The 16,497-nt window shown below is 51.7% G+C and overlaps 1 protein-coding gene across 7 annotated transcripts in view; it reads left to right on the top strand.

Moving 5' to 3' along the window:
- The window catches only part of ABLIM3 (actin binding LIM protein family member 3), a 71,903-nt gene extending 57,766 nt beyond the window's left edge, over positions 1 to 14,137 (top strand). For 5 of the 7 annotated variants that reach the window (XM_049648045.1, XM_049648044.1, XM_049648043.1 and 2 more), the window contains 9 exons: positions 328 to 462; positions 1,974 to 2,038; positions 3,166 to 3,313; positions 4,571 to 4,600; positions 5,182 to 5,240; positions 5,851 to 5,911; positions 6,635 to 6,642; positions 7,185 to 7,265; positions 11,972 to 14,137. In XM_049648045.1, coding sequence (XP_049504002.1) covers positions 328 to 462; positions 1,974 to 2,038; positions 3,166 to 3,313; positions 4,571 to 4,600; positions 5,182 to 5,240; positions 5,851 to 5,911; positions 6,635 to 6,642; positions 7,185 to 7,265; positions 11,972 to 12,085 — 701 coding nt within the window. In that variant the 3' untranslated portion in view covers positions 12,086 to 14,137. Of the gene's footprint in view, positions 1 to 327; positions 463 to 1,973; positions 2,039 to 3,165; positions 3,314 to 4,570; positions 4,601 to 5,181; positions 5,241 to 5,850; positions 5,912 to 6,634; positions 7,266 to 11,971 lie in introns of those variants that run through there. The other 2 variants (XM_049648039.1, XM_049648038.1) reach the window with 1 other exon arrangement.
- The last annotated feature ends 2,360 nt before the right edge of the window (positions 14,138 to 16,497 follow it).

Genomic DNA, 16,497 nt, shown 5'->3' with positions numbered 1-16,497 from the left:
GCCTTAGTGTTCTCTTGGGAGCAGCCCTGGGAGTCTGTGAAATGTGGTAGCAGGAGCCCTGGGCAGGCATCTGGTCCCGTTCTGGTCTACTTGCTGTGTGGTCTTCAGTAAGCCCCTTGCCCTCTTTGGTGTTCAGATTCCCAACCGTAACATGAGGGGGCTTGGCCTGAGGGCTCTTCCAGCTCTGATGCTCCATGTCCTAGACCCTGGCCTCAGAGTGACCTCCCTCCGCCAGGCTGGAGCCTGGCCGAGGCAGGAAGAGAGTATATAGTACACTGTTCTAGGACACTCTGCCTCCCTGAAGCTCTCTCCTTGGGTCCTTTGCAGGCGATTTGTCAACAGCAACCAAAAGCAAAACAAGTGAAGACATCAGCCAGGCCTCCAAATATAGTCCAGCCTACTCACCAGACCCCTACTATGCTGCAGAGTCTGAGTACTGGACCTACCATGGGTCCCCCAAAGGTAACGCGCCCCACAGAGGAGCCTGGACCAGAGCCCTATCACCTGTGCCAGGGACACAGCGGGGCTAGGATGGTTGCCCACTCCTTCACAAAATTGTTCATTTATTCATTCGGCAAACGTATGAATGTACGTATGTATTGAAGGCCAGCCCTGGGGCCTAATGAGTCACCGGGGAGCAAAATAGACCAGGTTCTTGCCTTTATGGAGGAGACATAGGTCCCCGCTGGAGAGGGAAGTGATGTACGGGAGGTGATACACGGAGGTAGAGGAGCTAATGGGAGGGGCCATGCAGTCCAGTCTAGAACGTGATGGACCTTCTCAAAGCAGATACTCAGCTGCCACAGGAAGAGTGGGGAAGAGGTAAGCCAGCAGGATATAGAAGGACATCTGCAAAGACCCCAGGTGGGAGGGCGGGTTCCACTGGAGGAAAGGAAAGGCTGTCAGCTTAACCTGGAGCCAGAGAGGGAGGGAAGCAGGTGCGGGCTGAGGGACCACATCCCATGGGGCCTTGTGCATTGAGGTAAGGATGTGGGTCTTTATCCTAAACAGTAAGAAACCATTGAGAGTGACAGGATCAGATGTGTGTGTTTAAGAGACCACTTTGGCTGTGGGTTGGAAAATGGTTCGGAAGATAGAAAAGGGAGTTTACCCTGGCAGGGGGTCCTGAAGGCGCCATCCCACCCCGTCAGGCATCTCCAGCTGGGGAGATGGGTCCCCACCCACGAAGCATGGGGGCACATTGTCTTCAAGCTCCATTTTGATTCAGTGCATACCTTTACTGACTGAATGTCCATTCTGAACAAAGCTTCATGGGAGCTCGGAGATGGGCCCTGCCTTGCCCTCAAAATATTCTCCATTTGGGAAAGGAGATAAGACACAAGCAACTACATCCTAAAGCAGACAGCGATCTTCGAGAGCTACATGTTTTGGGGAGGCATTGGGGGGGGGGGGGGGGGCAGAGGGATCTGAGACCATTGCAACCACAAAAGAATAAACCCAAAAAGAGAAAAAAAAAAAAACTCCAAATGGCTTAAGCCAAAGCAAAGATTTTCTGGGTCATGAGAGTGAAAGTTTTTGAGGCACAGCTGGATCCAGAGGTGAATGGCCGTCACTGGGGCTGGTCCTGTCCCCGGGGTGGCTCCGTTCTCAGGCCGGGTCTGCCCTTGTCATATGGCAAGATGAACTCCAGCAGGTCTAGGCTCTCCCAGGCCTATCCTTGGCAGAAAGAAGGCTTCTCCCTCCCGCCAGCAGCAAGAAAAGTCCCAATGTTGAGGCTCATTGGCTGTGTTTGGGCAGTTGGCTTTACCTGCCCTTCATGGCCAAGAATGGGAAGGGCTGCTGGGCCTTCCCATACAGGAGACCCACACTCCATCGGGGTCACTCGGCTGGAAAGTGGCGGACTGAAAGGAAACCCCTCACCTGTCGAGGCTCTGTGTCCCTCTGGGCCCTCTGCCGGGGGCAGGCTGAGTGGGGAACACACGCGGGAGCTGATCCTAGCTGTCTTTTGTCAGTGCCCCGAGCCAGAAGGTTCTCATCTGGAGGAGAGGAAGACGACTTTGACCGCAGCATGCACAAGGTGAGCAGGCTACCCCCTGGGTGAGATGCCTAGGCGGTATGTTACTGAGGATTTTTTCATTTGACAGGGACAGAAACCGAATTCAAACCCACTTATGGTAAAGAAAAGAGACATACAGCCTTGCATAACCAAAAAAGTCAAACGGTAGGGGGAGTTTCCGGTATGACTAGATCCAGCCGCTCAACTAATTGCCATAGGAAAGTTGTCTCTCCCTTCTCTTGTGCTGGCTCACGTCTGCGCTGCCCCGGTGCTCAGGCAGGTTATTCTCACGCGCCGCCAGTGGGAATGGAAAGGGGTGCAGCCACCAGGGAAAGGCTGGCAATTCCGTTCCTGGGTAATTTACCCAGAAGAAGGGAAACCTGGGACTCGAACAAGCGCACGTGTATGTATCCTCCTAGCCGCACTTGGCACGATAGCCGAAAGGTGGACGCCACCCACATGTCCATCATTGCCCAAATGGATAAGCAAGACGCGGTGTACCCGTCCAATGGGATGTTACTCAGACCCAAAAAGGAATGACGTAATGATACAGGCCACCATGTGGATGAACCTCGAAAACCGTATGTTTAGTGAAAGAAGCCAGTCACAAAAGCCCACACGTTGGATGATCCCGTTTCTAGGAGATGTCCAGAACAGGTCGATGCACAGAGACAGAACGTAGACTCGTGAATACCAGGGCCCAGGAGGAGAGGGAAGCAGGGACAGGGTCTTTTTGGGGGGTGATAAACAATGTTCGGAACTAGATAAAGGTGGTTAATTGTGTGTTATGTGAATGTCACCTCTATAACAATTTTTTTAAAAAGAGACGGGTGCCAGTGACAAGAGTCCCAAGGAAGGCCCTCGCTGGCCCAGCTAGAGCCATCTGCCCACGTGCCGTTGACCAGGCCCACTTCCAGTGCCCTCCGCCGGAGACCCCTCCCCATCCCCAGACCACGGCACTGCTTGTGGAAGAGGGACAAAGTCCCAAATGAAGCTGCGGGGTTGCGAGGAGGGGTTGCAGGGTTTGGGGAAGGCAAAAATGACAGAGGTTCACCAGAATCCAGTCACCCACCCTTCTCCCCAAGCCTGCTCCGGCTCAGTGTTCTTTGCCTCCTTCTGACTCCATCTCGCCCCTCCCCCACACCCAGCTCCAGAGTGGAATTGGCCGGCTGATTCTGAAGGAGGAGATGAAGGCCCGGTCCAGCTCCTACGCGGATCCCTGGACCCCACCCCGGAGCTCCACCAGCAGCCGGGAGGCCCTGCACACAGCTGGCTATGACATGTCCCTCAATGGCTGTAAGCACTGCCCTGGAAGTCTGTGGGGGGTGGGGGCACTTCCTTCCAACTCCCTGAATGAATCTTAAACTCCTTATGGCCTTGCCTGGGTCTAGAATACACACTTGGTGAGGTGCTGTCTGGGGCACCAAGTAAGACCATGCTCTGCCCTGAGCGGGCACTTGTTTCTCTGGGGCGTCTGAAGCTGTGACTTTCGGTCAGACTCAGCGCAAAGAGAAATGTCTCCTAATAGCCTGAATGGCTCAACGATATAAGTGACTGCCTCTTGAGGTAGTAAGCCTCCCATCACAGGAAGAAAACAAGAAGAACCTTGGAGCAGGCACTTTGCCCAGAGATCCTCTCATTGTAAATTCCTCCCTGTTCCTGGACACACACGTGCTTCCCTCCCTCCCTTACCCCTGTGGGAGTCAGTCTTGCTGGGAAATCCTATCTCCACTCAATACTTAATGGATAATCCCCTATGCCCGCCACTCGTAAATACATTATCACTCTTGGTCCTCACAAAGACTGGCGATGTTGAGGGATTATTATCACCCACTTTATAGATGAGAGACCTGAGCTTACTGCTTGCCCAAGGCCACTCACAAGCCTGTAAGTGACAGAGCCAAGTGGGGTCGGACCCAAGTCAGAGTGACTCCAAGGCCATAAGCTGTTCCCTCTTTTCCCTGCTGCACCTCGACTTTAGGCGAGACTGAGATGGTGGTGGTGGTGAAGATGAAGTCCGCTTTGCTTGGTGCTTTGTATGGTGACAGGCACCGGGCTAATACCTTATGGAATCATCGTGTATCATTTATTGTTCACAGTAACCCCATACGGGAGACGCTATCCCTCCCCGTTTTACGATGAGAAAACCAAAGCATGATTAAGTAAATTGTAGCAATTAGGTATCGGCCAGTGGCAGAGCCAGGATAAATCGATGTGCCTGTTTCCCTGTTTGACTACCAAGGGGCAGTGTTTTCGGCCTCTGGCTCTGGGTTCTGTGCAGTGCGCCAGAACCCAGTTCCGTCCGGTGGCCTTGGTGCAGCAAATGTCACAGAGCACCCGCTTTGCACCGGGTGCTGGGCGGGGGAGGGGGCGTGCGGGGCAGGTGTAGCGACTGAAAACTGACCAGTGGGAAAAGAGGTGGCGAAGGAGGCCCCTCCTCCCCACCAGCCAGGGTAGCCCAGGAATGGGAGCCATGTCTGTTTGTCCCCATGAACCTTCCACTGTGTCCGTCTGCCCCCACGAACACGGCTTTCTGGCTTTTCTTTCTTGCAGCCCCTCGGTCCCACTACCTGGCTGACAGCGGTATGTTCTGCCTGCCCTCCCTTCAGCCTGTCGTGTCTTGTGAGAGCCAGAGCTGGAGGCGGGTCCCCCGGAGCTGTGATGTCCCAACACGATCCCGAACTCAAATAGTCCACCCCACCGTGTTTGTCAGACGTAGGCCTCAGTTTTTGGTTCTGGAACCAAAGTTGCCGTGCCCAGTAGCCCCCAGAGAGAAAGGAAGAGCACGCGTCTCTTCTACCCACACGAGAGCCTGCCTGTCTGGGCTCTGAGCCCAACTCCAAATCCAGGGCCTGCGTCCAGAGCCACCGGTGGCCAGGACGCAGGGGTTCGTCACGGGAGGTTCGTACACATGGGAGGTGTGTGCAGGGTGAGGCCAGAAGACTGTGCACGTGTGCTTCAGGTGACCCTGGAATTCTGCCGGGGGAGGCATCCCTGAGTCAGCTGCCAGTCTGCAGAGCAGGGGGAGGAGCCGGTGGCCCCTTTCCTTCCCGCTTCCCACGGGGTTGGGGGACAGTATTGGCCATTAGCAGAGGCCAGATAGCCTCAAGGAGAGGGACCCCTGACTTGGGGCTCCTGGTAATTGTTTGGCTGTTTCTTTTCAGACCCCCTCATCTCCAAATCTGCCTCCCTGCCTGCCTACCGAAGAAATGGGCTACACAGGGTAAGAGAGGCCATGCTGAGACATTGCCCCCAAGATGTTAACAATTCCGGAGCCTAGACATTGGGTCACGGAACAGATATTTATGGAAAGCTTTTTACATACGTCGGGTACTCCTCTGGGTGCTTGGAATACATCAGTGACCCCTGCTCGTTGGAGCTTACATTCGTGTGGAGAGAAACAGAAAGCAAGTAGTAAATAGTATGCAAGTCAAACTATATAGACTGTAGAAGGTAGTGAGTGCTATGGGGGGGAGGGGGGAGGGAAACAGTGAGCAGGATGAGTGGGATTGGGAGCTTGGGGAGGGAGGGCGGCAATTTGCAATTTTAAATAGAATTGCCAGGACAGATTTCATAGGAAAAGCGGTATATGAGCAGTGAAAGAAGGCAGAGAATGTAGTTCACCAAGAAATGAATATTTATAGGGTGCCTAACTACGTGCTGCGCCTAGGCACCAGGGATGTGCCAGTGAGGTGGGTCCCCGTGACTTAAGACTGGGGCTTCTCTGAGGCCCTGTCCCATCAGCCCCAGGCCATTTTCTGGAGGTGGGTAACGGCCCCAGGGAGGCAGCAGTGAGCTCGCTCAGGCCAGCCCTCGCTCTGTCTCCCCTGCAGACACCCAGCGCAGACCTCTTCCACTATGACAGCATGAACGCCGTCAACTGGGGCATGCGAGGTGAGTGCCACCCCGTCCTGGGACCCACAGCAGCTTTGGACGCACTGCTCGTAACTGTGTCTTCACCTTCTGCAAAGGATCACTACAGATTCTGGCCCTACGCTGGGCTCTGTCCAAACCCCGAGTTCCCACACTCCCTTTCCCTTCCCACTCCCTCCCTCTTCGCCTCCTCTTCCCTCCTCCTCTCAGGTCCCTGGCCTTGGGTGATCTCCAGGCCATCTGTCCCATCTGGGTTCCCAGAGCCGTTGCAGAATGCCGTTGTCCCAGTACTACTCGGGTAGACTTGCCTGCCAGCCCCGGGGGGGGGAGGGAAACTCTCGGAGCCAAATGCACATTGTTCCCAACGAACATTCCATGAGCTTCATGCTCTCTGCCAGCGATGCTCTCCCGCCAGCCTCCAGCAATTCCTACAAGCAGGTTCAGGCAGGTGGACGAGGCTGCACCAAAACCCGGGAGGATTCCTCTGGAAGATAGGTGATCTTGCCCATGTGTTTCACAATCTCCTCTTATTTCTGTTCTAATTATCTCAAAAGTCACTTCTCGTCGAAAACCCTATCTCTGGATCAGCCCAACCCCCATCTCTAGCCATCCTTTACGCTTATACCAGCCTTGATTTGGGCTGAATTCAACAAGGACAGGGTCTCTCAGACAGAGGCCAGCGTAGTGGTGCAAAGCAAAAACCAATGTATTTCCATTTTGTGTGTGTCTCTTTTCTCTCTACAGAGTACAAGGTAAAGGAGATGCGTTGACCCTGGGGGTCTCTGGGACCCTGGGAGCCGCTCCATTGGGGGCCAGCAGGAGGATCACCGCATTATCTATTCAGGGAAGGAAACATCGAATAAATAACCTCAAGGGTCCTCTTGAGACCGGCATATCCGGTCCCTCCCTGGCCAGCTTTCCCCAAATCCTGCCCTATGTCTTTTGCCCACTGAAATCAGACAGTTCCTTGTGGGCCTTGGAGACTTTCTGGAGGCTTGCCAATCACGAGACCTGAGACGTTTACAATTAGGAGGCCTTGTGCCACATTTATGTCAAACACCACCAAGCTTATTCTTAGCAGTATTAGGGGATTCAGGTTTTGCCTTTGGGGAGAAGGTGCCTTGAGGCCGTCAGGCAACTCTCCAAGAACAGACCCAGCCCTTCCTCCAGACTTTAACCACGGACCCTTTCTGGGGAGAGGAGGGAGCCCAGACACAACATGCGGCTGAAGGGATAAGCCTACCACCTTCACCTGACCTGGAACCCCACCCCCCGCCCTGTCCTTTCTCCTTAGATCTACCCTTATGAACTTCTGCTGGTGACCACAAGAGGAAGAAATCGACTGCCCAAGGATGTGGACCGGACGCGTTTAGAGGTAAGTATAGAAAACTGAGCAGGCGCCTTTGGGTTTGAAGGGATTCCAGAAGTTGCCTGATCTAACCCAGCTCGAAAGGGCAGGCAGAAAATGAAAAGCTTTAAGGTCGCACAGCTTTTTGAAAACGCAGGGATGCCAGCCTGGTTCCTTGAGCCCAGGTCGAAACGCTCTGTGCTGCCTTCCCAATCCGATGAGCATCTGTGGTGCAGAACTTCAGCACGTCTCCCGCTGATGCTTCTGTCGACTTAAGACAAGAGCTAGATTTGGTCCCTGCTCTCAGGGGCCTGCTGACTGGTTGCTAAGAAGAAACACAGCACTGGTTTTCTGCAGGATGGTACAGAAAACCAGTGCTCTGGGTGGGGAGCATGGGGGAGTCAGTGCTGTGTAGAAGGCAAAAGCATAAGGTGGTCTCACGTCAGACTCCGGGTGCAACCCTTACCCTGCCATCATCCCTCAGCAAGACAGCTTGGTCAAGTAACAGCCTCTCCAAACCTTAGTTTTCTCCTCTGTGGAGTGGGGCAATCATGGTGCTCCCCGCAAGGTGCCAGCGGAAGTAAGTGAGACACTATACACAGAGCCCTTGGCACAGAGTCTGGCAGTGACCTGGGCGGACGGACTTTGAAGGCGCAGGTTGGATGGGTGGAGAGGGGGGAGGGAGCATCATGAACAGCGGAACAGCATAAACAAAGCACAGAGGCCAGCCTGAATGTGGCATCGGACTTTCCAGCAGTCTCCTCCACTTGGCTTGGCGTTCCAGTTCCTGGGCCCCGATCCAGGAGCACACTGCCCTTTTCCACTGTGCCTCTCCCTGCCTCTCGCTCTCCTAGAATGCCCTTCCCATCTTGCCAGCCTCCTGACTCCTCAGGGCCCCCCATAGTGATGATGCCCATGTCCCAGAGCCCCCCAGACCTTCCCAGGATGTGTCCCTCACCCCTCCCCCAGCCCCCCCACCCCAGCCCTGTGTCCAGAGTGCAGATCAAGCAGCTCTTCCCCTCTCTTGTATCAGAGCAACGAACTATCTGTTTCCTCTGCCTGACAGAGGCAGTCAGTCCTCTACCATGGGGCTCGGACCAGGGGAAGTACTGGAAAATGTTTGTGGAATTGAATGCTTCTAAGAAAGGAGGTTCAACAGCCCTTGGGATGAGCATATCAACCGCCCTTCAACTGACTGCCGCGGTTTCACCCAGAATAAAGGGTTGGGACAGAGGGAGGGGAATGTGAGTAGGCCAGGAAGTTTTGTGAGTCCTTCCAACTCCAGCGTGCTGGGCTAGCAGCCTAGCAATGTGATTATCCCCACTTTTACGAGGGCCTCCTTTACTGTAGCAGTGAGTGGCTGCTGGTGCTGAAGGGGACAGCTCCCACAGCAGCTCAGTGGAGCCAGCATTCAGGGATAGAAATGAGGTTCGGGAACCTGGTTCATCCTGGAGGACCAATTGCCCTCGTACATCCTCCAGGATACCCAGAAGCTCTGATCAAGGAAGCTCACCCTGCCCTAAGAATCAGCCAGGGAGCTTCTTAAAAACAACGATACCACGCCCCAGCCTAGACCAATTCGATCGCAATCTGGGGAAGGAGCTCAGGCATCAGAGAGGCTTCCAGGGATGTCTAACATGGAGCCCGAGCTGAGACCACAGGGCTACAAGCACTGCCCAAGTCCCCTCCGGACTGAAGAGCTCCTCAAGGAGCTCAGAGTGCAGATTGTCATTCCCCCAAAAAATACTTACTGAAAGTCTATTATATAGACCAGGTCCTGTTCTCAGGGCTTGCAGTATACCAGTGAACAAAACAGGGACCCCTGCCCCCTTGGAGCTGGTGTTCTCGCATGAGGAGACAGACACTAAATGACACAAATAATAAATAAATGATCTGGAACATGGGAAACTAACAGGGCTGAGGGAAGAAGTGAAAGGACAGCGGAGAATTGGGGTTTAGAGGGAGAGGTAAGTTGCAGTGTTAAATAGGGTGGTCAGAGTGATCTCGCTGCAAATGTGACATCTGAACAAAGACCTGAAATAGATGAACCATTTAGTTAGCCTTATATGAGGAGGAAGAGCATCCTTGGCAGAGGGAACTTATATGAGGAGGAAGAGCATCCTTGGCAGAGGGAACAGCCACTGCCAAGGCCCTATCACAGGTGAGGAAAGCAGGTGGTGAGTGTGGCTGGGTCACATGAGCACAGGGAAGAGGATGAGGCGAAAATGAAATCAAATGAAATGAGGACCAGACCCCCCCACTATGTGACAGACACATGAAGAGATTGTTGCAGGAGTGAGGGTGACCAGCATTTGGGTCCTTCCCGTGTGCGGACCTCTGTCCATGACCTGTGCTTTCTCATTCCCCTTACTGTATCCAGGGGCACTAGGATGCTCCCACTTTCCAGAAGAGGAAATCAAGGCTCAGTGGGGTGACGTAACTTGTCCAAGGTCACGCAGTCATGTCTGCCCGGCTCTAAAGCCTATGCCCTTAACCTTCATGCTTTAAAGTCTGTGGAGAATGTCACAGGGACAGGGCTGGCATTAGGTGCTCTGAGAACTGGCAAAAAAAAAAAAAAAAAAAGGGGGCAGCAGCTGGTCCTTCACAGAGGGGCAGCGGGAGAGCCTCAGTCTCCTCCGGCATGTTCTCAAGTTGAGTCTGCCATTCCTTTACATGGAAACTCATAAAAAAGATTTGGGGGCACAGCAGAGAAGATGAACTAGGGAACCAACCATAGCCATCACCCTCCACAAGAGCAACAACAACAACAAAACAGATGGAGGTTAAATTACAGTTCCCTTAAGTGTTGACTGTGGAAGGAACTGAGAAGAGAAATCCCTCACATCCACATCATTTCTCAGCACTGACTTGAGTGTGGGTGGGACAACTATGGACAAGTCAACAGCATGGACAAAAGAAAGCACTGTCTGGCCCCACAGAGACTGAAGGGACCTAAGAACCACATGTGATTTGTGGATGCCGTTGGCCCCTTTGTTCAAAGAGACAAACTACAACAAGAAGACATTGTTGAGACAATTAGGGGCATTTTCTTATGGACAGGTATTACGTGATTGTGAGGAAGTACTGTGAACTGTTTTTAGGAAAGAAGATGTCCGGTAGGCTTTGAGATGTTTTGAGATCTCTAGGGGAGATACGTGTTGCAGCACATAGGAATGAACTGACACAGTGTCTAAGATGTGCTTTAAATACTTCAGAAAAAAAAAAAGATGAAGCAAACCTAACAAACCGTTGATAACTGTTGAATCTGGCTGATGGGCATAGATGTACGCATTGTGTGATTTCCTCCCTTTTGAGTATTTTTGAAATTTTTCCATAATAGAAAGGATTACTTATGAATTTGTGATGGGGTTGCCCAAGGGGGCAACATCGTGCACTGTGTTTGGAATCGGAAAGCCTAGCCTTCGATCTCTGCTCTGCTGTTTACCCTGGCCTCCCTCCCACCTGCCCTCCCTCCCTTTCGGCCGAGTTAGTCATTTTAACTGTTTGACTTTTGGTTTTCTCATCTTTCAACTGGATAGAAATAATTTCTGTTCTTCAGAGTTGTTGGAAGGATTCAGTGAGAAAAATGGGGGCGATCATGCAGTGATGCGTATTGGGCATAACAGAAATGCAATGCAAGGGGTTTCTGGGGTTGTTAAATATTGTTACATACTGAAACATCAGCTCAGAGTCACCAGCAACCAATATTATCTATCAAAAATATCAAAATTACCTTTGCCTCAAGATCTGGAAATGTGGCCAAAATATTAGTTCACATAGGCGGGGAATTGGCTAATTACTGCGTGGCTGTATACAGAATTCTTGGTGAATCTCCTTCAGTCTTCAGTTAGCTAACATCATGGCGACCGACAGGGCATCTCAGTGATTCCATTAAGTTTTCAGGCAGGATATGTGCCAGATATTTCTCTCTTCAAACATAATGCTAAATTTTATTTTGAAAAAGTTCAGGCCTCCAGAAAAGTTGCAAGAAGAGTAAAATGAACATCCTTCTACCTTTCACCTAAATGCAGGAATTGTTAACATGTTGCCACATTTCAGGTGCCATATATCTCTAACTCTGAAAGCTTTTGACAACGTATGAACTTTCCAGGCTGCTTGGAAGGGCAAGAGGTCAGGGAGGCAGAAAGGAGGGGGGAAACCGGCTAAGGAATGCAGAACCGTGTTTCATTATGTGACCTATTTCTTTTCATATAAGACAGATACGAAAGGACAATTCGGTGGGTGGAGAAATAGGAACAGCAGTTTTTTTTCATTGGCCTGAGGGACAGCCTTCCGGATCATCTGTAAAAATATTAATAAGAGGAAGTGCACCCTAAAATCTTGGATATGCCCCCTTTTACTCCCAAAGGAAGGAGGAATAGCGTTCATCCATACACCCCCTGGGGCACAGAATGCAGGCAGCAGGATGCGGGCGGGTGGGGTCCGCCACGAAGCATGGAGAGGAGGCACTTAGGTGAAGTATAGAATCCCCACTGAGTCTTGGGCAGGGGAGGCCTCCCCAGACCAGCTACAGAAGCCCCTCTGAGGAAGCATTCATGCACACGGTCTGCCATTTGACATCTACTCAGCCCACACCCCTGTAGGTCACACACTGCGCCAAGCACAGCACGCCCAGAGGATACACACAGGGTCCGCTTCTGCCTGCACCTGCCCCCAGCCTCCACCTCACATCCTCAAGTGTTCCCTCTCTGTCCCCTCCCACCTTATTTCAGCGCCACCTGTCCCAGGAGGAGTTCTACCAGGTCTTCGGCATGACCATCTCTGAGTTTGACCGGCTGGCCCTCTGGAAGAGGAATGAACTGAAGAAGCAAGCCCGGCTGTTCTAGGCAGAGGCTCTATAAATATATATGCATTTATATAAAGATATATGTAAAATCTCTATACTGAAGCTCGGTATAATCCTCTCTTGTGTAATGGGACACACTGCCTGCCATGAGACTTGCTTTTCTGTACTGTCAGGCAAGCCCACGTCATCGAGATATTTTTATGCTCCTTACTCTCTCTTTTCTAAGTGCTCTGGGGTTTGGGAAGGGATTTGAGGGGACTCCCATCCTTTTGCTGGGGATCCTTTTTATACTGAAACATCTGTCCCTAACCTGAGTCCCCCAAGGTCCAACTCTCTTTCCTAAGGAGGTGCCTGAAGAAGTCTCTCTTCTCTCTGCTTCTCGGCTCTTGCCCCAGTCTCCAGGGTGGATGCTGACCATGGAGTTTTCACACCTTATTGGCCCCAGAGGGGCCCTCCCATGGGAGGAGCCACAGCGATCTCCCTAAGTCCCTGAGCGCCTTTGAGAGCCCATGCAGAATTTTCTCCACCTCTCCAATTAAGAGTTCGGTGCTCTCTGGGGGTGATGCGCTTAGCAGTGTGGGCCTCGGATCTACTCGATACAGCAGCAAACAGAAGTGGATAGGGCCTTGGCCTCTCTGCAGCTCCTCAGTCCTCCTCCTTCTGTCCTTGATCCTAACCTCTCCCTTGTCCAAGTCTCACGGTAGGGGAAGAAAAGGCACTTCCCTTCCCTCTGCCACTTGCAACTGGCCCCTTTGCCTGGCCCTGACGCGGAGACAAGGGAAGACGCGGGAGCTGGAAGCAGGAGCCACAGCAGGGCACCTGTTAGAATTGGAGCTGCAGGACCTCTTGGGACCCTCCTCTCACCCCCACTGTTCCCAGCACCTCCTGACCCTTCCCCCCTTTGGAAGAGAGGCCCAGTACTGCAGCCTGTATTCTTTGGCCTTACTACAATCAATGTGCCTGACAACTCAACACACCACAGGGCTAACGTTCCCATCATAGCTCCAACAGTACAACTAGACAGACAACCTCTAATACCCCTCTAAACATCAGACAGGCCAAGTCCCAGAGAGAGCTTCCTGGTCTACCCCTGCTGGTCCCTAGGCTAAAAGGGCAACCAAACCAGCCCCCCACCAGTCATCGGCTCCCACTGCAAGGTTGGCCATGTTTCATTGGGGAAACCTTTGGAAGAATGGCTGCTTATAGAATTCCAGAATGAAGCATTGGCCAACACTGTTCACAATCACCCTGGATTATTTCCCCAGTGGCTGCCTTCCCTGCCCCCTTGCCTTCCTGAACAGGAGTAAAAGCTTAACTTTAGCTTCTCTCCTCTCCTCCCTTCCCCAAACCTTTGACCCCAAGTTGGTGATGTTTGGTGGGTCTGTTCCTTCTTGGAGATGCCTTGATTTAGATCACTCTGAGGTCCTGGAGGAAAGACGAAGAAGTGAGAATAACCATTATCACTGTCAAGAGGCTGGTGACGTGACGTGGCAAATATAGAACTGACTTCAGTCCAGCAAACCCTCACTGAGCACCTGCTGATGCTGAGCACCTGCTGTATACAGAGCACGGAATAAGGGAAGGAGATGGGAACACCAAGATGAGCAACACGGGATCTGGGCCGGGGTGGGGGGCATGCCTACTAACAATGGGTGTCGTCAGGCATGAACTCAAACGTGACGGTTGTAAGGCGGGAAGTGATGGGAGATGGCACGAGAGCATGTTTGTAGCATTCCTGAAAAGGTAGATGCAGTTGGTGGAGACCAAGGAACGCTTTCTGGAAGAGATCGCATTTGAGCAAAGTTTAGGAAGGATCTTTGTAAACTGAGAAGAGACTATGACTTGAAAGGGTGATGGGATGAGGGGCCAAAAAGAGGTCTAACGTACTCTCATTTAAAACATCAACCCTCACTGCAATTCTCTTTTTGGCCAGTGTATTTCAACTGTCCTGACCCTTTAGAAATGTCCCCAGCCAGACACAATCATTGAAACTGCCTCATTATCACTGGTTGAGAACTTGGCGAGATTGAAGGGCTTTTGTTATTGTTGTTGGGTTTTTCTGTTTCCCATAAAAGCACATAATTTCAACCCAGACCTGTGTCCTTCTGTTGTTTCCAGTGTGAGTGGAAATGTGTGAAATGGGAAGAGACCGATCGTGCACATGTTCCAAAATAAAAGAGTCTAGAGAGCAGCTCTCCCTTGGCCTCAGTTTCTCCTTCTGTACATTAAAGTTTGACAACGTAAGCATCACCCAGATTGTTTCCTGCAGAACGTGGGGTCCTGCAAGATGGTACAAGATGTTCCAACAAATACAGGTCCGTGATCCAAAAAATAACGATAATGACAATAGTTCGTTAGTAAGTACCGACAGTGTGCCAGTCTCGATGCCTCATATATGCCTCATGTCATGTCAGTCAGCCTCTGTAACAACCCAGAAGGGAGGAGATAATAATTATTTCCATCTCACAGATGAGGAAGCAGCTTTCAAGAGGACACATGATTACCGTGATGGAGCCAGGAGCCAAGTCCAGCCTTTTGGGGCTTAGACCAGCTTAGCCGTGCTTAGCAGTCAGGATGTTTTCTGCCACAAGTAAGGAGCGCCTTCTGAAGAGTGACTTAATGAGAGTGCATATTGCCCTGCACGGCAGGAAATCAGTTTAGCAGTCTGACGATGCCGTCAGGGGCCCAGGTTCTTTTCACCTGTCCATTCCACCCTCCTCGGTACAGTGCCTTTTGTCCCCAGATGTGACCCCTCATGTTTACAAAAGGCTGCTGTGGCTCCAGGCATCGTGTCTTCATACGACCACATCAAAAAACAGGAAAGAAATTTCTCTTGATGTGTCTCTTTTGATCAGAAAGCTATCCCAGGAGTCCTCAGGAGACTTCTCAGGTCCCATTGGCAGGACTAAGGAACAGGTCCATGGCCTTGCTGCACAGAAGGCTGGGAAGTCATGTATTGGGCCTTTTGAGACTCGATAGTGGGTGGCAGGTGCTGTGCCGAGAAAGAAGAGAGATCGGGGAGACAAGGAAGGGCCTCTAGGCAAGTGAATCACGGTGTCCCTGCCACAGCCACTGTCCCTCGCCTTAGGGACTCAGAAGGCACATTGCCAAAAGTCCCTCAGAGCCCTGCAGTACCTTTGTTTAATCCAGCGTGTCATGAGCTAATTTGACATAACTCTGTTTAAGAAATGTTAGACTCACTGTTATTTCCACTGTATTTCCTATTACTGTCCTAAGGGAAACACTTCTTTCATGTTTGACATCTCTCAAGATGAGATGTGGCTTCAAAGTATCTCCTTTCCTGACCTCTCAGCCTATGATTCTTCTAAGTATCGTGCCCACCACAGCCCCTTCAGACAGGTGGCTCAAATGTGCAAAAGGACGCTGAAGAATGCCCCTTTGCTCCCCACCTACACACACGCCCAGCAAATGCTTACTGAGCATCTGCTGGGAGGCAAGAGCACTTAAGACTCAACAGTGTGTAAGGCAGTATGGACTGTCATATAGCTCTGGTCTAGAGGAGGGGACAGACTATACATAAGTAACAGAGAAATATGGCACACAGAGATGGCTACTGCACAACAACAAGTAGAGTACTGGAGAGAGAGGCAGAGAGGAACTCACTTCACGGACTCGCTGAAGGATGAAAACGAAGGAGCCAAGGGAAAAAGAGAGGTGGGAGTGTTCCCGAGCACCGAGGATAGCATGAGCAAAGGCACTGTGGTCAGTGAGAGTTTGGTGTATTTGAGGAAGTAAATGTTCCAGTGAAGACAGAGAGGTATGAATGAAGGGGAGAATGAATTTAGAAGAGGTGGGAAGGCAGGCAGGGGCGAGAACACACAGGGAGACAGAAAGGATGCCTCTCATTCATTCAGGCTTTGTGGAGACTGTCTGTGGCTTGCACTGTGGTTATTAACTGACGAGATGCAGGGAAAATCACTCTAAGTCTTGTTACTTGGAGTGTGGTCCCCAACCCCAGCACCGGAGTCACCTTGGGAGCATGTGAGAGGTGCAGAATGGCAGGCTGCACCCTCGACCTACTCAATACACATCTGTATTTTAATAAGACTGCCAGGTGATTCACACACATGGTGAGGGTTTTATGGACAAATGCAACACATTTGTGCCAGACTTTCTGAAGTTCTAGAAGGAAACCTTTTCCCCATGCACATGACCTTTTTGAACACTGGGGGGCAACCTTACATTAGTAAAGCAGAACTTAAGGAAGGGGTGGGGGGGGCACAGAAATCGCAAAACGTGAGAGTTAAAGTCAATACAATGGCCGCATTTTGCAGCCACAGGAACGGGCCCACCGAGCATCTAAGCAGATCAGGACAAGCAGCCAGCTCACCTTCACAGGCACCTGGAACAGAAACATGGGCCTGGCTGCGGAAGGTGTCAGCGGCTGCAGCCGGCCACTGAACAGAGCCAAACGTGGAGGAGAAGGGCTTG

Source organism: Panthera uncia (genome assembly GCF_023721935.1).
Source record: "Panthera uncia isolate 11264 chromosome A1 unlocalized genomic scaffold, Puncia_PCG_1.0 HiC_scaffold_17, whole genome shotgun sequence".
Taxonomy (NCBI): Eukaryota; Metazoa; Chordata; class Mammalia; order Carnivora; family Felidae; genus Panthera; species Panthera uncia.
Note: the sequence above shows the minus strand (reverse complement) of the source record. Positions and strands in the feature narration are given on the sequence as shown.